Raw genomic sequence first — 24,714 nt, 5'->3', positions numbered from 1 at the left:
AGTGTGCTTTTCCAGTCATTTTCAGAATGATTATTTCTACTTAGTTGGAAGTTAATTCTCTTTTTGGGGAGTTTAGTTGGATTCCTTTTTTTAGATGAAGGCTTTCTTATGTGGTTTCCAGTCTCAGTCTCAAGCTTCCCTCTGTGGATGTATTTTGATTTCTGGATTTACCGAGCCTGTCTAAGGGCTTTCCCATTGTTTTCATTGAGACCCCTGGGTTTCTCAGCCTTGTCATGGTGGCTCAGGGCTCGTGTCCTCGGATGACATTCGGGTCTTGGTCTGGCATCTTCATTCAAGTCTGGGCAGTAGGTGCAACTATTTTCTGCCTTTCATTGCTGTCTCATGCAGTGGGTCTGGCTAGAGCCCCAAGCAGTCCCATCAGGCAACATTCTGGTCCCTGTGTCTCTGTGGGCTTTGACCGTAAGCTGTCCCTGCCTCTTTCCAGGACTGTGAACTTCAAAGACAATCATTCCAAGTAAAGCTTTACCATTGCGTGTTTTGGTTTCACTTCATCTTTGACGATGTCTGTATGTTGCTAATTACAACTTTTTTGTTTTATCAGTTATAATTGCTATGTGCTTAGGTTAATAATGGGCAGGGTAGGTGGTTATAAATCATGAGTTCCAGGCCCAATCTTCACAGGACCTCATGTATTAGCTTTGAAGAGTTACCAAGTAATTAGAAGCCAGAGTACCATGTTGAATTATATTTAGAATAAGGAAATTCTCTCACTTCAGCAATATACATAAATTAATATGTGCCAAATTTTGTAAATCCATTTCTGTAATTTTATGGAAAATTACCTCCTAGACTCATCTTTGAAAAGGAAACATAAGTAATACATCAGTGCACACAGAATATAGAAGACCTAATTTTGTTCAGTTAATCCAATTATTGGAAAGCCATATTAGTTACCAGATACTTTATAGCTCTGTGATCACATAATATCATTCCAAATGTTTCTATAATTTTATGTATCGATCGACATACTGCATCAATGCATCATTGTAAGAGTTTAATATATGATTATCTAAAATAATTGACATAATTTTGCTCCCTGATTTTTTTTAAGTATATGGAGATATAAAAAATCTGATAAGATATAACTAAAAGTACTATTAAGTCCAGAATATTAAATTTGCTAGAACTAATCACCTGATTTCAGCCATCAGGCTATTTTACCAGTCTTCTCTCCTCAAAACTATAGGTAGGGAATCAGCCAGCATAACTCTGGGGGGGAAAATGGTTCTAATATTTAAATTATTTGCTCACATCTGACTTCCCCCTTTACATAAGTTTGGGTTTATTCCTCATGTTGCCATATGACACGGCTATTTAATACACTGAAATGCCATCACGATTCACCTAAGTGCCTTAGCTCTTCAGCTAAGCCCACGGCATCTGGCTCACGCATGTATCAGCCTGTCCTATTCCAGGTCATTTGTGGGTTCCTCCTGTCAACTGAGACATTATCAGAAGTAATACAATAGTGCCTAAGAGCTACTAATGTGCCTTGCACTCTCGAGACTCCTTGGCAGTGTATTTATGTGCAAGTCTTACACGGCATCCCATTATGGTTGGTAGTAGGGCTTGGTGACCGTTCTGATGGCTGTGTGGGGGTGTGCTTTACCCCTCCTACAAGACCACATGATTCTCAGCGGTTGGCCTTTTGTATCCTTTCCAACTGCCCTAGAGTCACTCGAAGAGCCTCAGCATGTAGGAGGTACTGACACCTCCTTTCACATGTGTAAACACGGGAGGAAAACGAAGAGTACACTCTTCATCCAACAAGTAGGTTACAGTTGGGTGAAGTCTCAACATTTCATTGAGATGACACCCAACCAATAATTTAGCAAAAGGTTTACCTTTACTATGAAGTCCATAGCATCACATGAAGAAAAATAGAACATATTACAAAAGCTATTTGACTGTGTTTCACGCTTGGCTCTATTTGTTACAAATTTCATGGAGGTAAATGAAGATAATACGGAGGCAGATTTATTTTTAAAGTCACACAATTATTTAACAGATATGTTTAATCTACTTGTGGAGAATCCCACAGGACCATAATCTATAATTAGCGTAATTAGTACAGAACATGCTACAATGAAACTAATTTCTTTCTAAACTTCTCAGATAATTTTAAATGCCTTGAGAAAAGTGTCTTTAAATTACCTGCACTAATGGAAAGAGGTTTAGATTGCCTTTGATAAAGGTTTTAATTACCAGACGTTTTAAATTATGGTTTAAATTTCTGAGGCCACCGAGTTCAGAGCTGAAGCACATGAAAATGGCATCTTTTTATAATGTAATATTGGAAATAAGTTTTACAACCTTCTACCAAGCTTTTATAAAGCGTGTAACATGAACGCGTGTACATATATACGTTCTAAGAACTCTCTTCCGAAATAGCTGAATTTCTATGCTTAACGATTATTAATTTTTCATAAAACACAGCACATTTGCATGTTTCATCACTTTCTTACCACTCTGGAGTGTATTTCCTTGGCGTACAATGGGAATAAAAATTCTGACTCCCCTTCCAGGCGAAGACCATCCTTTGTAACACGCAAGTGACCCATTCCTGTCTGTTAAAAAGACGAGACAACAGAGATTTTGTTTTTGCTTTCCTTTTCACTTCTTTTAGTATCAGCTAAAATTATAGATGCATTTTCATAAATCTTCTATTGGCACTTCTCTGGATTTCTCTTACTTTGCTTAAAACCTTAGTTGTTTTTATTAAATTGTCAATATTTCATTAACCCTTGCGTAATACAAAGGACTATTTAGGAAATACGTGTGAGATTGAAAGAGTCACTTCACAATAAACACCCGAGAGTCGCCACCATGTAAGAAAAAGACTCTTACCATTATTATTTAAAACTGTTTTTTTAAAATAAAATGTAATAAAATGGGCTGTTTTGAGGTGTACCATTCTATGAGTTTTAACACGTGTAGCCACTGATACAATCAGGGTACACAACAGTTTCACCACCCCCACCCCCATGGTACCATTGAAAAAAAATTTTTTTAATGTTTTTATTATTTTTTAATTTTCCAGAGAGAGAGAGAGAGAGAGAGAGAGAGAGAGAGAGAATCCAAAGCAGGGTCCAGGCTCTGGGCCGTCAGCACAGAGCCTGACGCAGGGCTTGAACTCATCAGCTGTGAGATCATGACCCGAGCTGAAGTCGGACACTCAACTGACTGAACCACCCAGGTCCCCCCCCCCACCCCCCCGCCACCATGACACCTTCTTGAGGTTTCATGTGTATCAGGTAAGTTTACAATATAGCAACTGTTCGGTGGCCATTTCTTAAGCACAAAACCGTATAGGAGGACGTGAAGCTCTATTCAAAGGGTCTGTTCTCAAAGAATTTTTCATCATGAAGAATGCCCACAAAGGATAGAAGACTTAATTATGGAGATCACCAGTGACCATCATGCTATTAAATCTCATGGACATTTTTAAACTTCATTCCCTTTGCTTTCTCAGCAGCATTTAACACTGGACCTCTTTCTCATTGGTACCCTATCCTCACTCGGTTTCCAGGACACCAGGCTCTCTTAGCTTCTCTCCTTGGCCTCCATATACATTCATCCTCCTCTGCCCAGCCCTGGACTGCTGGCTTCCTCAGCAGTCCGGCCCCTTCCTGTGAGCCTTCTCTGACCACACCCTCAGCTCCCAGTACCATCTCAGTGTGGAAATTCTCACCTGTTTTTATCTGCAGTTTACATTTTCTCTTCTGAGCTCCAGACCTGTATATACAATTCTCCATCTCTCCTTCCCTTTCGAAAGTTTGGTAACACCTAACTACAACAAACTGAATTCTGATCTCCCCTCTCTTCTGAGTCTACAGTTAGATTTTTAAAAGGGAGAGTAGAATGGTCAGATAAAATGGAACAATGACATTAAGCACAGTTTTATACAGTGAGAGGTGACTTCCGGGACAGAGATCTGTTACTCTGAACTGATGCCACAGACTTCTCTTCTCAAGAACTCCACTGACTGATAAGCCCTGTTAACAAGAACCAGATTCAGTCTGGAATCATTCGGCCTGGCTAGCTGTCTGTGAGCCACCATTATGGCCCTCTTCCCAAACGTGGGTGTGGGAGCAGTGGATTTTGCACTGTGATCAATGGAAGTCCCTCAGTGCCGCTGGGCTTGGGTCAACCGACACCACAGGCAGAGAAGGTTTCCCGAGTCACTCTTACATTTGTGACTGCGTGTGTAGCTTTGGAGGCGGGGCTCCAAATCTAAAAAGTTGACAGCCACTATGGTACAACTTCTCACAAAATGTAACCGTGCAGTTGTAAGACACAGTTTGTGAAATGAAGCCAACATGAGCAATGTTGTAAGATCCATCATGTGTGTATAATAAACCAACTTTTAGCAGACAACTGCATCAGGAACTTTTGGTCCTAGAATTAGCCAAAGTGAGGTTCCAACATTGTACTTTCAAATCTGAAAATCTGCTGTGGATTTCTGGGTTCAACCGAACAGACGCCAGGAGTTTTTCTGGACTCTGTTTCGCTACATCGGCAGAAAACAACAAAAAAGTAATGCGGATCCCAGCCTCTGAAGCAGCTTATTTATATAATCACATCGCAAAAGGGGATTGTTCTTTGTCATGTGTCATTTCCTCCTCTGGCTTTTTCATTCATTGAAAAATGAGGAAATTGACATGAGATGACCTCAGCCCATATTCTATGGTTTTAACAAAATGAATTACAAACCTCTACAAACAATCCATCACTACTCAATGTCTGAAAACAAAACAATATGCCTATTTTCGTTTTTTTTTTTAACTCAGGTATGTTGAGCTACAACTCACAAATAATAAAATTCACCCTTTTTAGTGAATATTTTTGCCAGGTTTCACAATCAAAGTACAACACACCAACACCGTGAAGGTACACAACAGTTCTGGGGACGATAAACAATGCCCCCCCGCAGTCACAGCCAACCCCCACTCCTTGGCAACCACTGCTTTCTGTTGCAATAGTCTTGCCCTTTCCAGAATGTCATCTAAATGGAATCATACAGTATGTAGCCTTTTCAGACTGCCTTCTTTCCCTAGGATAAAGCGTCTGGCAGTCATCCATGCTTTTGTGTGTATCAGGAGTTTGTTTCTTTTTAGAGAGGCAGACTATTCCACTGGAGAATATTCCACGGTTTGTTTATACACGTGTCAGTTGAAAGACATTTAGCTTGCTCTGATGATTACGAATAAAGGGCTTCTGTGCGCACATAGTGGTCATTTCTGATGAGCAAACGCCTGGGGATTTGCTGCGTTGTATGGTAGGTTTATGGTTAACCTTATAAGAAACAAGAAACCGCCAAACCGTTCAGTTTTCCAAGACGGTTGTACCATTTTGCATTCCCATAAGCAATATACGCGTATTCTGGTTGCACTGTATTCTTGTCAGCACTTAGTACTGTCAGTACTTTTTTTCATTCTAATAGGAGCGTGATGGTATCATATTGTGGTTTTAATTTGTATTTTCCTAATGACTAATGATAGTAAGTGTTCTTCAGTGGGCTTTTTACTATCCACATCTTTGTCGATATGTAATTTGCAAATATTCTTACCAAGTTTGTGGTTTTTTATTCCTTGACTGGTGTCTTTTGCAGAGCAAAAGTTTTCAATTTTCAAGAAGTTTAATTTATCGCTTTTCTCTTATGATTATGCTTTTGATATTTTATGTGACAACTTTCCCTAAACCAAGGACATATTTTCTCCTATGTTTTCTTCTAGCATTTTTATAGTTTTAGATTACACATTTAGGTCTCTGACCAGTTTTTAGTTAACTTTTGTGTATGGTGTGGGGCATACATGAAGATTATTTTGCATATGGGTGGATATTCAATTATTCCAGCACCATACGGTGATAATTGTATCCCTTCTCTACTGAATTACTTTTGTACTTTTGTCAAAAATTAACCACATGTGGTTGTATTTCTGGATTGTCTATTCTGGTCTGTTGACCTATGTGTCTGTACTTACTGTACTGTATTGATTACTCTAACCCTACCGTCAGGTTTGAAATCACCCAGTGGGAGTTCAAAATTATTTTGGCAATTCGAATAATTTAAAAAAATCTTTATTATGATAAAGTATACTTAATAACATTCACCATTTTAGCCATCTTTAATTGCATAGTACAGTGGTATTAAGTACCTTCATATCGTCGCACAATCACCACCATCCTTCTCCATAATTGTTTCATGCTTTCCAACTGAAACTCTGTGCCCATTAAACCCAGCTCCCTATTCCCCACTCCCCCAGCCCCTGGTAGCTCCTATTCTACTTCTTGATTCTATAAATCTGATTATTCTATGTGCCTAAAGTTAGTGGAATCATATACATTTTTTGTCTTTCTTTCTAACTTTATCCTAGCATTTTGCCTTTAAATATAAGTTTTAGAATCAGCTTATCTATTCTACAAACATTTCTGCTGGGTTTTTGACTAGAAATGTATTGAATATAAGTATGAATTTGGGAAGAACTAACATCTTAAAAATATTGAGTCTTCCAATGTTCGAACACTATTTCCCCATTGAATCATAAAAATTTCTTTCATCATTGTTTTGTAGTTTTCAGCATATAAATCTTATTCATATTTTGCTTGATTTTTACATAAATACTTCGTGTGTCTTGGTGCCATTATAAATGACATTATTTTTATCTCACACCAGCTTCTATTTAGTCAATACTGTTCTGGCTTATCCTTTTTCCTTCTTTTATTTTCAAACTCTCTCATTTTTTTCTTTTATGTCTCTTATAAGGACATTATAGATGATCTTTTAAAAAACACAACTTGAAAATCTTCATTAATAGTAAAGTTTAGTGTTCATAGTCATTTAAATTAATGAAATATTCTGATGGATTTATACTATCTTATTTTTCTCTAAGAAAAGTCACTCTGGTTATTGAGTACTATCTCCCATGACCTGACAATCATCGGGCCCCTTGAGCTCTGACACCCATAGCAAAGCCCTGTAAGAACACTGTGGTTTTAAGAACACAAAAGGTGTACGATTCCATTAAGGCCACGTGTTCTTGTTAAATAAAATGCCCCAGCTGGGTGAAGAGGGCTTCTACGAAGAGGCGTGACCGAATAATTTAAATTATTATTCAGGTCCCAGAAGGGTGAATAGAACCCCTCAGTGGCGAAGCTCCCCCGGGGAAGGGTGTCCAGCTCAAGTGCAATGGGGAGAGGGTGGTGGCAGAGGTAGGAGGGTGGAAACATGCAAGGGATTGAGTTTATAAGTAGATGAAAGAGCAAGGGAGCTAAGTTCCTCGTTGTCACGGAAGGGAGGTACAAATACAAAAAGAGAGAAAATGAGGTTAATCCCCATATTGTTGCACTGAAGTTAAACATTTGTATGAACCCATGGTGTTCCACATGTAGATGGATAGGTAGAGAAATGTTCATATAAAGGTGTGTGTGTGTGTGTGTGTGTGTGTGTGTGTGTGCATCTGCATGCATGCACGCAGGTGTTAGTTACATGTCCTCTGAGTGGGTCTGGGCTAGCAGCACACTGACAGCAATGAGCGCGTCTGACACTTGAATCTCAGGTTCTAAATACCATTCCACACTAAGAGGGATTAGAGCTCCTTGGAGAGACAGCTAATTTCAGGGCCAGAGTAAGCAAAGAGCATGATGAGCCTGGAAGATCCTGTGTGGGTAGACAAGAAAGGGCACAGAGAATACTGAGGATAGACCAAAAGGCAGAAAAGCCGGCTAAAAGGGGCTCCCAGAGGCCAAATCAGACTGAATATAAGCACTGAAAGAAATGGCAGCAATGGATTATGAGAGCCCACTGAATTGAATTAGAAATCATGAGTCCATACAGACATGCAAAAATAAACAAATGAATGGAAGGGTTGACGAAAACAGTGTCTTTACATAGTTTAAACCTATCTCCTTACCAAATAGTTATACCTGCAAATGGGAAAACAGTAATTTTACAGGGAAGAAGCCTGGCCCTTTAATCACGTGCTTAAAGTGATGGGCCAAGTAAAACATTCGTCGTGCTGATGGAAGTCCTGAATTCCAGAGGGTCGAACAGAGGGTTCCCAGAGTTGGGGAAGGATGAGGGTAGGAGAGGACAGTGCGTGAGCAGAACCTCAGAGCCTTTGAGTGCAAGAGATGAGCAGTGGGGAGGCGAGGGTTTCCTATGGTGACCAACATCGATGGGGATGAAAGGGAGTTGGGCCTCATCTGCAGCACATTGGAGGCCGATGGCAGAGGGAAATCCGGGAAGGAGAGGGGCATTAAGAGGTGAGTGCCTGCTGCTCCCCACTGACTCCTGTTTATGAGGAGAGGGTCTGGAGCCGTGTGGCCATAGGCTCTGGGCACCAGGTCCGTTCTTGAACTTTGAGGTGGAACAGACTTGCTCTGGATCCCTCAGTCTCTCCTGACTCTTGCTGATGGCATTGTGGTTCCGTCACTTCTACTCCCTTGTATCATAGGAGTGGCAGCACGCTCTTTCGGCATCCGTGTGTTTGCTCATGGAGTTGACGAATAACTTTCTTATTTTAATTTATACAGCTAATTCTTACTAATCCTTCGTTTCAGTTCTCCCTGTCCACGACACCCTGTGCATAGCTCTGTAGTAGCACTTATATCATTACTAATATAAGAGCCTGTTTGTTTCTGCACAAAATATTGGTTATTCCTCCGAGAGGTAGAGTATAATCTTCTGCCCATGAATCTGGCCTACCAGCAGGTATGACATCAAAAGAAGTCTTGAGGCTTCTGCTCAGGCCTACTGGAATACTTTAGAAGTCCTGACTAGTCCTACCATGTAAGAAGTCCAGGGACCTTGAGATCACATGCTGGGGAGACCAAGGGCAGACTCTCCAGTTGTCAGTTTCAGCTGAGCCCAGCTTTCCAGCCATCCCTGCACTGGCACCAGATATGTGAATGAAGTCATCCCAAACCCTCCAAACCAGCCCTAATACCAGCTAATTATATCTGAGTGACCTCAATTGACATGGGGGGTGGTGGCGGGCAGAATTGCCTCGCTGAGCCCTGCCCCATTTTCTGACTTACAAAATCAAAAGTTACGATAAAATAGCTTTTGTTTTAAGCCATTTGTTTTTAGACTAACATGTTTTGTAGCAACAGATTAGCCAGGATACTTCTTGTGAGCAGGGATGAACCGCATCTATTCTCAACTCTTCGTTTAATATCTGATGCGCAAAAGTGCTCAGCATGTGGTTGTTGAGCTGTTAAACGATCCGTGTCCAGAAAAACATCAGTTAAGCTGATAAAGCTCGAGGTCACTTAGATCCTACATTGCACCACACTGTCAGTTTCATGTGAATGGGACATCTCATCTCTGGCTTTCCTTCCTTTGGTGCATCAGCTGCTGTCAATCATAATGTGACTGTACCGTGACTCGTTCATTGTTTTGGCAAGAATCAACCAAGTGCCAGAGTTTGACTCTGTTCTGCTCCCACCACTCGTTCAGAGTGGGCTCAACACTTCTGGGCAATAGCAGGGGGCAGGGAGAGCAGTCCCTGCAGGATGATGCCTTGGTTGAATCCTTAGGCAATTTACACAGACGCCAGAAGGGTGAATGAACTCTCAGTGCAAAGCCCCTTCCATGTAACAAGAACAGTGTCATGACTCAAATTCTTCCCATCCATGACTTTAACCTTTACCTGTGGCACAAACCCTTCCCCACTTTTCATCTTCCCAAAGCTGGAGCTCACAGATGGGGTGCTGCTCTGGCCCTTAATCATCATTTTCTTAGTTGCAAGCTTAGCATTCACAGCTCGAACTCAAGTAGAACACGATCTAGTTAACTTTCCCTGGAACCCTAAATTCATCTGGTCAATTTCCTATTGTTGTTGGCTTTCTTCATTCTGGAGGCCAAAAACTGCAAAATATTTGATATTTCTGCAGGCTTCTCTGATTTCCTTTCATCTCTTAAAGTTTAATTAACTTACATATCCTTTTGAATTTACTACATTAATTTGGTTTCACATAACTACCTTTGATAACTTTCCCTTCTTGTAGGAAATAGATTACCCTCCGCTTTCCTTCTCCGATCAGCACTGCCCCATTCAACATTTTCTAAAGGCCAGCTGGGTATGGTAAGGAAACACTTGGGGTTTTTTTTCCTTCCTCTGTAGGAAAAACTCAGTTCTCCCCTACTATGTCTTTCCTTCCTGTTGAGGATCCTGTTCCTCACATAGACACTTCATTTCTGACATTTCTGGTCACCAAATAAATGTGTGGAAGTTTTCCCCGCAACTATAAATCCTCAGATCCCAGCAGAGTGTCCAAGAATTCAATTCAATTCAGACATATCTTCCCAGAGACATCACCAAATTCCACAGACTAAGGGCTCAGTCCCACCCAACCGCTTTTAGATGCCAGTCATAAGCCAAGGTTATCACCTGTGCTTCTGACCAACCAGCTCTTTATTGGAGGTTCCAATGGTCCCCTCCTTGGGTTTGATTAAATTGCTAAAACAGGTCACAAAACTCAAGGAAAAACTTATAATTACCAGTATATTAAAAAATATGGTATAGGACACAGATAAACAGCCAGACGAAGAGCTGTATAGGGCATGGTCTGGGAAAATCCCACGTGCAGGGACCTTTGGATTTGTCTCCATGGAGTTGGGGTATATCACTCTCCTGGTGTGGATATGTTTGCTAATCTAGAAGCTCCCCTTATCCCTTACGACTGGGATTTATGGAGGGCTTCCTTATGTAGGCATGATCAATCATTTCCAGCCTCTCTCCTTTCTTTGGAGAATGGGGTGTAAGGCTGAAAACTCCAATGAAACTGGACTACCTTCTCCCACCATACACAAAAATAAATTTAAAATGGATTAACAACCTAAATGTGAGATCTGAAACCACAAAAATCCTAGAAGAGAGCACAAGCAGTAATGTCTCTGACATTGGCCATGGCAACATTTCTAGATATGTCTCCTAAGGCAAGGAAAATAAAGTAAAAAATAAACTACTGGGACTGCACCTAAATAAAAAAAAAAACACACTTCTGCATGGAGAGGGAAACAATCAACAAGACTAAAAGGCAACCTGCTGAATGGGAGAGGATATTTTCAAATGACATATCCAATAAAGAGTTAGTATCCAAAATATATAAAGAACTGATACAACTCAACACCCAGAAAACAAATAACCCAACTTAAAAAAGGGCAGAAGATATGGACAGACATTTCTCCAAAGAAGACGTCCAGATGGTCAACAGACACATGAAAGGATGCTCAACAGCACTCACCTTGAAGGAAATACAAATCAAAACTATAATGAGATACCACCTTACACTTGTCAGAGTGGCTAAAATAAAAAACACAAGAAACAACAAGTGTTGGTAAGGATGTGGATAAAAAGGAACTTACTTTCACTGCTGATAGTTTGCTGAATGCAAACTGGGGCAGCCACTGTGGAAAATGGTATGGAGATTCCTTAAAACATTAAAAATAGAACTACCCTAGGATCTAGTAATCACACTACTGGGTATTTACCCCCAAAATGCAAAAGCACTAATTCAAAGTGATTCATGAACCCCTATGTTTACAGCAGCATTATTTACAATAGCCAAATTATGGAAGCAGCCCAAGTGTCCATCGATAGATGAATGGATAAAAGAGATGTGGTATGTATATACAATGGAATATTATTCAGCCACAAAAATAGAGAAATCTTGCCACTTGCAATAATACAAATGGAGTGAGAGAGTATGATGCTAAGTGAAATAAGTCAGATAAAGACAAATACCATATGATTTCATTCATATGTGGAATTTGAAAACTAAAACAATGAGCCAGTGTAAAAACAGAGAGAGACACACACACACAAACCAAGAAACATTCTCTTGACTATGGAGAACAAACTGATGGTTACTAGAGGGAAGGTGGGTTCTGAGATGGGTGAAATAGATGATAGGGATTAAGGAGTGCACTTCTGTGATAAACGCTGGGGGATGTATGGAATTTTTGAATCACCATATTGTACACCTGAAACTAATACAACACTGTGTGTTAACTGTATTGGAATTAAAATTTTAAACTTTTTTGTTTAACGTTTATTTATTTTTGGGACAGAGAGAGACAGAGCACGAACGGGGGAGGGGCAGAGAGAGAGGGAGACACAGAATCGGAAACAGGCTCCAGGCTCTGAGCCATCAGCCCAGAGCCTGACGCGGGGCTCGAACTCACGGACCACGAGATCGTGACCTGGCTGAAGTCGGACGCTTAACCGACTGCGCCACCCAGGCGCCCCTAAAATTTTTAAAAATAAGATAAAACCTGTAACTTTCTGGATGTCCTTTATCAAGTTGATTTGTAACTCTTGATGTAAAAAGCATATGTAACTCTGCACCTAATGTTCCTTCCCTAGAGCACTCTCTTCTTTGTAAAGATTGTGTATCCCAGGCAGCTGTCTTTAACTTGGGCTGTAATAAAACTCTTTTATTTCTTAAAAAAATAATAGACTGTTATAACTATGAGCGTTTTATGTAAGCCTTATGGTAACCAAAGCCAAAACCTATAGTAGATTCACAAAAGATAAAGGGAAAAGAACATAAGCAGAACACTATGTAAAAATCATCAAATCACAAAGGAAGGAAACAAGACTTGAAGAAGGGAACCAAGGAATTACAAAACAACCAGAAAACAATCAACAAAATGACAGTCATAAGTTCATACCTACCAAAAATTACTTGAAATGTAAATGGACTAAATTTTCCACTCAAAAGACACAGGGTGGCTAGATAACACAATAAAACCAAACAAGAGTCAACTACATGCTGCCTATAAGAGACTGATTTCATCTCTACAGACACATATAGACTGAAAGTGATGGAAAAAGATATTCCATGAAAATGGAAACCAACAGGAATCAAGGGTAGCTATTCTTATATCAGAAAAAACAGACTATAAACCAAGGACTATAGCAAGAGATGAAGAAGGTCATTATAGAATGCTAAGAGGGTCAATTCATCAAGAGAATGTAACACCAGAAAATATTCACCCAACATTTGAGTATAAGAACTGAAGGGAGAAATAGAGAGTAATACAGTAATAGCAGGAAACTTCAATATTCCACTTTCAACAATGGATACATCACTCAGACAGAAAATCACTAAGGAAACAGGGTGGTTAAACTGTACGTTAGACCAGATAAACATTCAGCCCGACAGCAGCAGATTATACATTATTCTCATGTGGTATACAATGACAATGGAATATTATTTAGCCTTAAAAAAAGAGGGAAATCCTGTCTTTTGTGACAACCTGGATGAACACGGAGGGTCTTATGCTAGGTGAAATGGTCACACAGAGAAAGACAAATACTGCATAGTATAACTTTATGTGAAATCTAAAGAGGGGGGAAATCAAATTCATGGAAACAGATAGAAAAGTGGTTGCCAGGGGCTGGGGGTGGGGTGGGGTGGGGTGGGGAGAAGTAGGAAAAGGTTGGTAAAAAGGTACAAACATTCAGTTAAAAGACCTGAATGGAGTCTCAGGATCTATTGTGTAACAACATGGTGACTATAGCTGATACCACTGTTTTGGGTAGTTTAAATTTGCTAATAGAGTAGAACTTATTCTCCCTCACACACAAAAGGTAAATATGGGAGGTGATGGATGTGTGAACTCCCTGAGGGAAGTCCTTTCGCAATGTGTATGTCTATCATATCATCATGTGGTACGCCTCAAATCTCTTTCAATTTTGTCAACTCTACTTCAATAAAGCTGAAAAAATTATAGAAAATGTCAAGAGTCAGTGGCAAGCAGTGGATGTGGAGGCTCTGGAACTCTCACATCCTGGTGGGAGTTGGCGCAATCCGTCCTCAACACTGGCAGCTTCCATTAAAGCTGAATGTACCCACAACGCATGAGTCACATTCTGTCAGAGTCCACATTCAACTCACACTGCCTCAAGTCCCACTCGGTCTTTGGCCCATGACAATGTGGCTTCCACCATCACCGTTCTACCGAAATTGCTCTCCCCAATAACCTTGTTATTAAAAAATCCAACGCCCCTTCTCAATTCTCATTCTACTGGAAAATTCTTGTAGCATTTGGGACTGTTGGCCAATCCAGAATTCTTCGCACTCCACCTTCCCTTGAGGCTTCGGGCAGTTTGGTTTATCTTTTGGCTTCGACTGTTCCTTTGGCACTTTTTCTCAACAACGTCCTCCTAGGCTTTTTTGTGAAAGGCCCGCGTTTCTTGGAGTTGCATGCTTGGCACCATGTAAATACTGAATATATGTTAAACCTTCACACACATCCTCTTACACGTGAGTACCCCTCCTTAGTGTTCTCCAGATAATTTCTTAAAACACTAACCTAACGTTTACTCTCCCTCTTTAAAAACTGGGGTACACAATACCACACAAGTGACCTACGGGCATACAAGGCTCTTATACGTGGTCCCTATTTCTACAGGTTTATCTCCTGCCCTTCTCCTTCGAACCTTACATCTTTGTGACAATACACTTCTCACTCAACAATCTTTCTTCATCCTTGTATTGCATCCCCAAACGATCGGAGTCCTGTTGAAGCTTTTCTGATCTCAGGCCACCATAACTCCTTCTTCTGGATTTCTACAAAAGTTTGATCACATCTCTCATAGAAACCTTATCCCATTATGTTACATGTATCTAGACCTCTACTGCACTGAGGGTTTTGTAAACCCGGCCTGTATTGTGGGGGCTAGCACCCTACACGCAGCAGGACCCAACAATGGGTTCACTGATTGGCCTTTGCAACCGCGAGATCCACGATACCTTACGTTAGCTGCTCGGCATACATTTAAAAAACGAACAGGTTGATAATTGGTATTACTTCAGAATTCGCACGTTTAGGATGACCCATGGTGTGTAGCAAGGAATTTGGCATTTGGGGGGATGTTGTAGTGATTTTAAAGTTTTTAACCTTGTTGTGCTTTCATAAACTTCATGCCGACACTTGAGAGGTGATATAAAATCAAACTGAGGCTCCTTTAATTATTCTCATAACTATTATTTGTTTACCTCAGGTTTTTGGGTTTTTTCAATCACTTCTGGGAGTTCTCTATGCAACTTTTCTTCCTTGCTAGGCTGCTAGTAAAAACTTTAGGCATCAAAAAAATGTGAGTTTTTCTAGTTCATAAGGATTTTTTCCCCTTAGAAACAGGAAGAATTATTTCACGAATGAATGTTTACAGTTTTTTTTATCTGACTATATTCTAAAGCACTGCAACAGATCAAGGACAGACATAAATTTATTCTTCAGTGGTATGATTTGTATACAATTTTCTCTCAATTTTATTGTGATCCTGATTTTTCATATTGTGGGCAAGGGGTTCCTAGAATTTAATGAGAAATTAAAGTGAGCATATTTTGTGTAAAGATGTCCTTGGGGAATAGTCTCAGAATAATCAGTGATTGTCTTGTCTATTTTCAAATACCCATAAAGAGACTCATTTCTCAATGCTTTATATCTTAGGAAGTTTTGATGTTTATTTCTTCTAAACCATGCAGAAGACTGGATAATGAATTTTCATTTTGGCTCAGCATAAGAAAGGATAAAGTTTGGTCAAGTTGATCAGCTGACTCGTCAACAGTAAAACTTTGAGAGTCTCTAGAAATATATATGGAAACCAGTTCTGGGTATACTTCATTTAATGAAATTGATGTTTCCCAGCAACTTGCTATAGAAGCAAATTTAATTTCAACTGAATTATATCTTCTATTGACTTCCAAAACAAGTTAAAAATATATCTTCTCCTAGAAGAAAAATCCCTTTAATATTATTACAGTTATACAAAAGCAAAAACCCCCCGGAAAAAAACTTATTTGCTAGTAAAGTTGTCTTCTGATGAAAAATGGATAATTTCATTTTGACATTAAAAGCAATCCAAGGAATGATCCAAACTACAAAATGCCACCTAATAAAAACCTATAAAGGAAAATATACAATATACAAATACTCTGGCAGTACAACATACATATTCCTTTGGCTCATAATTTTCCCACTATATCACCGCAAAACTTAAATGCAGGGTAGTTTCCCTAAGTTTTCCATAGACTCACGAAGCAATGCACTTTCCCCCCCCTCAACTTACATTATTCAAATGTATTGGCATATTTGTACAATAGAGGCAGCACAGAATCTTTCACAAGGAAATAAAGACAAATAGGTATGATATGCTCTACCTTTGTTTAAGCAGCAAAGTTATCCCAGTGTATGACAAAATATTGGTTACTGCCTGACAATGATTTTGAAGTTAGTAGGATGTATTTGCGTTTACCACCCTTTCCCATCAAACAAGTTTTAATTTTTTATCAGTTTATATATTTATCAGTTTATACTTATCAGTTATCAGTTTTTATATTTATCAGCTTATCAGTTTATCAATTTATAATTATTAACATCACAAAGAAGTTACATAATTTTTAATGTTTTAATTTATTACATTATTTACATTATTACATTAAAATTATGGAGCTTACTTGTATTTCAGAAACATTTTAATTAAGCATAAGTTTTAGAAAAGTGAGATTATAATTGTACTGAATTTACTAATTTATATTCTGTCTCTAAAATCTCTTTATGTTCCATGGGTCTTTTTGGTGTTTATGAGCCACATGATTTGGACGGGTTTTTTTTAATGTTTATTGACTTTTGAGACAGAACGAGAGTGCAAGCAGGCGAAGGGCAGAGAGAGGATCTGAAGCGGGTTCCGTGCTGACAGCAGAGAGCCTGATGTGGGGCTCGAACTCACAGAGCTGCGAGATCATCACCTGAGCGGAAGTCGGATGCTTAACCGACGGAGCCACCCAGGCGCCAGATCATTCTAGTTTTATGGAATGTTTTGGTATTTGCTAGAGCAAGCTTTCCCTTGTTACTCTTTGTCATGAATAAAGCTAATATGAAGTCTTTTCATCCAGCTGTGCAGACCCTTTTACTCAGGGTTCCTTTCGGGACTGTCGGGAAAGTATATTCCCGCAAATTGAGGGTCTTGCGGATTTGTGTCATTATTGCAATATGAAGTGTGATTCTTCTAGTTCATTTTCTAACTAGTTTGGACTAAAATATGAGTGGGTGTTAGACACTACATTTTGTACCTCATTTTATTACTCAACATATCAAAGGGGGGTTTTGCATTTAATTCTTCTGGATTTTATAAGACAACATGGTAATAATTTGCAAGTAATTCTTTTCCCTCAAATCATCTGCTGTTTAACTATTTCAATGCCTTATTTAACAGATTGCCTTGCTGTACTGACAATATTTCAAAAAATAAAAGGGTAGCATACAGTAATGCACTTCTCTTGTTTTTGGCTTCAACAGAAATGCCTCTAGGGTTTCAGAATCAAGTATGTGTCTGGCTGCTGGTTCGGGTAAATATTCGCTATCATGTTAGGGGAAGTATGCTGGTCAACTATTTCTTTTTATTACCGCCATCTACGATAGCCCATGTGTGTGGTGCAGTGAAAAAAGGGCGGATTTCAAATGAAATGAAATGGATGCAAATTCTAATTCTTATTTTCTCACCCGGTGATCTCAGACAATTTTTAAATTTCTGACACTTCAAGTTAAGGAACACCTATGTTTATGGAGCGGCGCCTCGTATGTGGTGGCATAGATAGGGTATTAGGAAAAAACACATAGACTGGCTTCTTTTCTACCTCGTAGAGTTAATAAAACGACCCAGGGAAGGAAACAGGAGAGAAGCCACCGTAAGAGCAGAGCAGTTTGAGAGACAAGAAGAAAATGAAGGAACATCAAAGAGCCAAGAATGACTGGATGGTGTGTTCACTGAGTAGCATAGATAACGCTACTGTAAACATGAGAAAAGATCAGCGTGGTACTTTGTAAAGGTGACACACAACTTCATGGAGAATTTTGTATTTGCAGGCTCTATGTTTGAAATTATTCACGATATACTGCAAAGACAAAAATAATCAGGTCATAGTGCTAAGGACACCTGGAAAGTTAAAAGGAAGGAGGAATGACTTTGCCCTCTTATCTATATGTGAAAACAATAATAAGCTTATCATAATGAAAACTGGGTCCTAACACATTGTCAAAAGAAGCAACAAACAGGTAGAGGAAGCATATAGCTCTAAAGCAGATTCTCTTCATAGCTGCCTATTATATGATAAAGGAAGCATTATGAAAATATACCAAGCTATATCTAGATAGTTCCGTTAGGGTCCCTCTCTCTCTCTGCTTCTCTCCCCTCATGCTTTGTCTATCGCAAAAATAAATAAATGTTAAAAGGTTTTTTAAAAATCGGGGGCACCTAGGTGGCTCAGTTGGTTGAGCAGCCGACATCGGCTCAGGTCATGATCTCACGGTTCGTGAGCTCGAGCCCCGCGTCGGGCTCTGTGCTGACAGCTCAGGGCCTGGAGCCTGCTTCGGATTCTGTGTCTCCCTCTCTCTCTGCCCTTGCCCCGCTCATGCTTTGTCTCTCTCTGTCTCTCAAAAATAAATAAATGTTAAAATTTTTTTTTAGATAGTTCTGTTAGGAGTAATTTCTTGTTTCTTTCTCAAGTCTTCTTTCTTTCAAAACTGCATACGAAATTCACAAACATTAAAAGTAATAAAAGTTGTCAAAAGCAAAAAACAGATCATTCTATAAATGGTGTTCATAAAACCGGGTGTTTGGGGGAGAGAAATCTAGTTAAAACTGCTCATATCAGGAATACTCTGAATGGTAGTTCCTTAATTTGCTATTTGGAAAAGGTGGCATTATACAGAGACGTTATATATGGATATGTTTATAATGCTGTATACACTTGAAAGTGCTTTATATGTTCTAAAGCACTACACAAAGTTATTTATCATCATAACCATCATCGTTTTCTACTATCCTGGCATTAAAACCAAATTTCCAGAATATCTGAATGTGCTTCTCCATATATTACCAGTAGTGTGGGAATACTCAGACCAGGTGATTCAAGCAGTATAGATTTGGGGATTAAAGTCAGAGTACCAGGCTGGCCAACAGGAGGAGTCTACATCAAATCAATCAGTCCATATTGTTTTATACAACTCACAGCTGGGAAGTGTCCTAGAGATCAGATGCTTTTGCTACCACTCACCTGGACATTTGGATACGAAGAGAAGTCAATGTTATACCACCATGCTGACATCTCAGAGAATTTGGGGAAACAACTTTAAGGACACACATTATTTATCCAAGTGCGTTTGCAAAGAAATTGAGAATTTGTGAGCGAATGTCATGGTCCACTCAGTATCAGAGTCTATGAACAAAATACATAATAGATGAGCAAATTTCTGATTCGTAGTTTTGCATCCACCCACCCATCTGCAAATCCTATAGTAATTTTGTGTAATCAACCTAGTACTGAATTTGTGCCGTCTTTTTCTTGGTCGTTGCTAATTTCATACACATGTGCGAAAATTATCTTTCATTTCTTCTCGTTTTTTAGGAGCGTCAAGTATTTACTGGGGACCTAAATTCCGTACAAGGCACTGTGATACTGGGAATTAAAATAAAACAGAACAAAAACCTCTACTGGCCCCTCAGAAAAGTTTCTCTGACGTGAAAAAATATACCAGTAGTACAGACAACTTTGAGAGTTCAGAACGAGGCATGATTAATAGAGAAACTGGAGACTATTTCTCAGAGCGTGTGGGACTCAATCTGGGCCAAGACAGAAAGATAAGAAAGACTCAAGTTCACTTTTAAAGGGTTCTTAATGGAATGGCAATAATGAACTTTGTCATAGAAAGATTGCTATGGAGGAGGACGCTGAAAAGTCTCCTATTAATTCTTAAGACACAGTAGATAAATGGTCCCCCTCTCTGGGTCTCATTTTTTTTTTTTTTGAGTATAGTCATCCTTGAAATTCTGTTATCTCAAACTCTGTAGACAGAATGTCTGAAATTGGTCGGACTTTCACATCTGACAGTCACATACAGTCCAAGCATTATGGCTCTATCGCAATGGTGACTACTGACCACACAGACCTTTGTTTCAGTGATGGTTTTAACCCCCTGCTCTTTGTACTAATATCAACCACATCATCCATGCTCACACCCATATTTGACCAATGGAATGATAGTATTGTCTGAGTGTGACTTTCCCCATATTTTTACAGCGAAAGTTTAACAGGATGACATTCATTTTGTGCTCAACACAGAATAAAGTAAAAAACACTTTGGCCCAAGGATTTCGTAATTTTGTGCCACATTTAAACCAAGCATTTAAGTATCATAAATAATAGCAAACAACTGAAAATAGAACTACCCTACGACCCAGCAATTGCACTACGAGGAATTTATCCAAAGGACACAGCAGTGCTGATCCATAGGGGCACATGCACCCCAGTGTTCACAGCAGCACTATCAACAATAGCCAAATTATGGAAAGAGCCCAAATGTCCACCAACTGATGAATGGATAAAGAAAATGTGGTTTAGGGGTCCCTGAGTGGCTCAGTCGGTTGAGCGTCCAACTTTGGCTCAGGTCATGATCTCATGGTTCGTGAGCTCGAGCCCCGCGTCAGGCTCTGTGCTGACGGCTCAGAGCCTGGAGCCTGCTTTGGATTCTAGGTCTGTTCTCTCTCTGCCCCTCCCCTGCTTGCTCTCTGTCTCTCTCTCAAAAATAATAAATATTAAAATTAAAAAAAGAGGTTTATATATACAATGGAATACTACCTGGCAATGAGAAAGCATGAAATCTCGCCATTTGTAACAACATGGATGGAACCGGAGGGTATTATGCTAAGTGAAATAAGGCAGGCAAAAAAGACAGAGATCATATGTTTTCACTCATATGCGGAATTTGAGAAACTTAATGAAGACCATGGGGGAGGGGAAGGGGAAAAAACAATGGAGAGGGAGGCAAAATGGAGAGGGAGGCAAACCACAGGAGACCCTTAAATACAAAAAAAACCCACTAAGGTTTGATGGGGGGTGGGGGAGAGGGGAAAGTGGGTGAGGAGGGCACTTGTTGGGATGAGCGCTGGGCACTGGTTGTAAGCGATGAATCATGGGAATCTACTCCCAAAGCCAAGAGCACACTGTATACATTGTATGTCAGCTGACTTGACAATAAATTATATTGAAACACACACACACACACACACACACACACACACACACACAAATACTTGCAAACAGTACTGTGTGCATGTGCACCATCAGAAAATCACAGATGAACATAATCCTAATTAAAACCAAGATTCTTATCCAGTCTGGCTCCTAAGCTAATGTTCTTTCCATCTTCCAGTACTGGTAAAAATTGGGCTTTTGTTCTTTTTTAAACAAGTAACACTTCAAGAAGTGAGTGAGACTAGGTGGGTTTATTAATTACAAGATATTCTCTTCATTAGCATTCATGAGAAAAAAACAAACTATTTGCCCAAAGGCATTATCAGTCTTACATCATTAGTGGGAAAGGGAAGCATGTGGATCCATTTGCATCTAGAGCACATTTACTGTGCTGGAATACTCCCCGTGACGGGAACGTGGATCTGGTGCCCGGGGTAAGCGGATGACTGAGTGCCACCAGGCGTGGCAAGAACCTAAGGCTTGTGAGACTGGGTGCTCTTGCTTTCTTTATTTCCCAATCGTTAAAATATGCTTAAGTCACTCATGGAAAAGTTAGAATAAAAAGGAAAACTGAAGGAATGTCCTTGAGATAAAAATGAAAACTACAGTGCTATGCACATCTCTAGACACCGGTGACAATGGGACTTGTGTCACTGTGGTATCAGTGAAATTCCTGTGTAGTTGGACCAGCTCTAGGTGTATCTTCCTCCCCTCCACCCCGGCTCACTAATAGCTTGTCTTCTTAGAAAGAAAATGCCATTAAGTTAGTACGCGCTCTTACTGCCTGTGACCTCTGGATCAATCCCACTGGATTATGACTAAGACACAAATCAAACATTTCAATTTGCCTTTTAGACTGGTAAGCACCGATGTCGTGTAATTCTTTTTAGAGAGCTGTAAATAATTTGAGAAAATGTCAAGGTGCTGCTTGAAAATGCCACCGCGTCATGGTTTTCTTTTAATCCGAGTCTCCGTTGGTGTGAAAAATGCGTGGGAAAGAGGGAGGGGGTGTAAGGAGCCAATATGGGCTCCCTGACGATGGAACGACCAGGAGGCCAGGCTCTGGAAGGCAGGGACGGAGAACAGGAGGCCACCTGCTCTCGCCCCACGAGCACGGGTCTCTGTAAAGGCAGGTGGGAGTCAGAGGGTGAAACTCTGTGACGTGGAGCGAAGAAGTGGAAATCTCTTCCACGATCTACGGGCCAGATGAAATGTCACTGCCTTCACCCTTACACCTGCTGTTTTCCTGTGGGCAGAGACCACACAGCTTTTGGCAAACAAAGGGCCAGGCTGAACACAACGTCACCTGCAGACCTGGTAGGCTCCGGGGGACCTGTGGGTGCCTGTCCCCCCCCCCCATCCCGCAGTGATTTCCGTGAGCGAAGTCTTGTCACTGAAAAGAGGCATCTTAAAATATACTGTCGTGACAGTACATTTCACATATTAAAAAATAATAATAATAAAAATAAATTAAAAAATATATATACTGTCGTATCAGTAACTGAACATATGATAGAAATTCTTTTTTCCACTCAGCTACTGCAGTAAGTAAGATATATCTTTTAAACACTTATTTATGTTTAGAGAGAAAGAGAGAGAAAGCAAGCATGCACAGGGCAGGGGCAGAGAGAGAGAGAGGGAGAGAGAATCCTAACGCCGCCTGCGCAGAGCCCGACATGGGGCTTCATCGTATAACCTTGGGATCGTGACCTGAGCCAAAACCAAGGGTCAGACGCTGAACTGACTGAGCCACCCAGGTGCCCAGTAAGATATTTTTAAATAAAATCTCTGCCCAATCTAATGAAACATTTGTCAAATATTGAAATACTCTAGCAGAAAGTATTTTTGGACAAGCAACTTTTGTTTTGACTGAACTTGATCTCTTCAATAAACGATCAAGGCCTGACACAGATAAGAATTCTTTCCATTTCAACAGCTTATGCGTCATCTTTTCTTTTTGAATGAATTCTATTTGATAAATGCTATTCGACGTATTTGCCAGGAAGACCAGGGCTGAGATACGGGTGATGAGTCGACAGCTCTTTAGACAAAGTGCGATGTCTTGCTCCGCATGATCTCATTCAGGCGTATTCCATCAGTTAAGGAACAGAATGCTTCTACATTACGACACATCTCGGCATCAACCATTAAGAATGATAGGCTTTAGGAAACAACGTGAAATCTGGACAAGTGACACCACATAAGTAACACTGTATTACCTGAAAGTAGTCTGAACTCTCGATGACCCTAAGGCAATGTGTTCCCAAACCTCGTCTACAACCTGGACTCGGGTCCCTGGGAGAACCCTGAGCCCCACTCTAGACGCCATTAACCAGCATCTTTTGGGAAGTGGCTTCACAAGATCTATTTCTACTAACCTTTCCAGGAACTGTCACGCACACTGAGTGGGACAGCCCTCATTCCCGTGTGATGTTACCCTCCAGCCTCCTCCCTAATCTGCACTTTAGCAACTGGATTATCCTGCTCTTCGATCGCCTTTGCCTATTCTGGGTTGCCTTGGCTCCTTCTCTATTCCCTTGCTAAAAATACAGAACGACAATTTAATTGAAGGAAATAAGGAAAATACTCTCATTCAGTCATTCGATCAGTTATGTATTCAAGAAATATTTAGGGAGTGTTGATTTTATGCTAGATGCTAGATGTTGAGTCTACTGGGCTTAACGGACACGATCCTAGTGGGTGAGAAGACATTAACCACAGAAAGGTATACAAATTCAAATTATGATGTGTGCTATGACGGGGGAAACAAATCGGAGTCCTAGAAAATAGAAGGATAGGAGGACCCTGTCTTCGCCTGTGGATGGGGATGGTCAAGGAACATCCCTTTGAGCTGAGTCCCAGTCAACATCCCTTTGAGCTGAGACTGTGTGTGTGTGTGTGTGTGTGTGTGTGTGTGCGCGCGCGCGCGCGCGCGCGCGCGCGTCGCTGTTCTAGGTAGAGGGAATAACGTGTGCAGAAGCACTGAGTCGAAAGAGAACTATCCGCAGAATTTTAAGAGCTAATGTGGTTTTGGGCTCAATGGGAAGGGAATCCACTCATTGATTTTCCATAACAGGATTGGATGTACACAATGGAGTCATCTCCTCATCTCAGACTGCTCCAGACAGAGCTTTTAAAACAGCTGAAGAGGCAGGCTGGGGTAACCAGGGCCAGGGATCACCAGGCTCCAAGGTGGCTGGATGGGCTCCCCTTTCCTGCACATTTCTGTTCCCCCAATTTCTAACTTACATCCTGACTGATCTCCCCTCTCTGGCAGTCTGAAAAGTCAACTTTGGGCCACTGAAGTGGGGTACACAGGAGGGCCCTGCCATCAGAGAAACACTTTGGCCCCTCTCTGCACCCCAGGCCAGGAGGAGCGCCCTGCAGGGCTGGTGAGTTGGGAGAAGAAGCAGTCCACTGGCTCAGCTCCTCCGTCCCTGAGGATCTACCTGCCCTGAGATTTCCAGTTTGCTGTCCGTACAGTAAAGCAGATCGGAAGTGTGGCACAGTGGTCAGGTCCCTGCCCTTGGAGGGGTGTCTGCAGTTTCCCATGCTATCTGTGACTTGCTGGGTAACTCCTCTAATTCTGAGGGACAAGATGTTTGGGCAGGTCCAAACTGTACCCTGCACTTGGCTTTTATCAGT

At 40.6% G+C, this 24,714-nt stretch overlaps 1 protein-coding gene across 6 annotated transcripts in view; it reads right to left on the bottom strand.

Annotated features, from left to right (window-relative positions):
- Positions 1-24,714, bottom strand: part of SGCG (sarcoglycan gamma) — a 131,929-nt gene that overhangs the window by 48,099 nt on the left and 59,116 nt on the right. For all 6 annotated transcript variants that reach the window (XM_045040827.1, XM_045040864.1, XM_045040907.1 and 3 more), the window contains one exon: positions 2,487-2,588. In XM_045040827.1, coding sequence (XP_044896762.1) covers positions 2,487-2,588 — 102 coding nt within the window. The remainder of the gene's footprint in view (positions 1-2,486; positions 2,589-24,714) is intronic.

Source organism: Felis catus, chromosome A1 (genome assembly GCF_018350175.1).
Source record: "Felis catus isolate Fca126 chromosome A1, F.catus_Fca126_mat1.0, whole genome shotgun sequence".
In the NCBI taxonomy this organism is placed as follows: domain Eukaryota; kingdom Metazoa; phylum Chordata; class Mammalia; order Carnivora; family Felidae; genus Felis; species Felis catus.
This window is presented reverse-complemented; position numbering and strand designations above follow the sequence as displayed.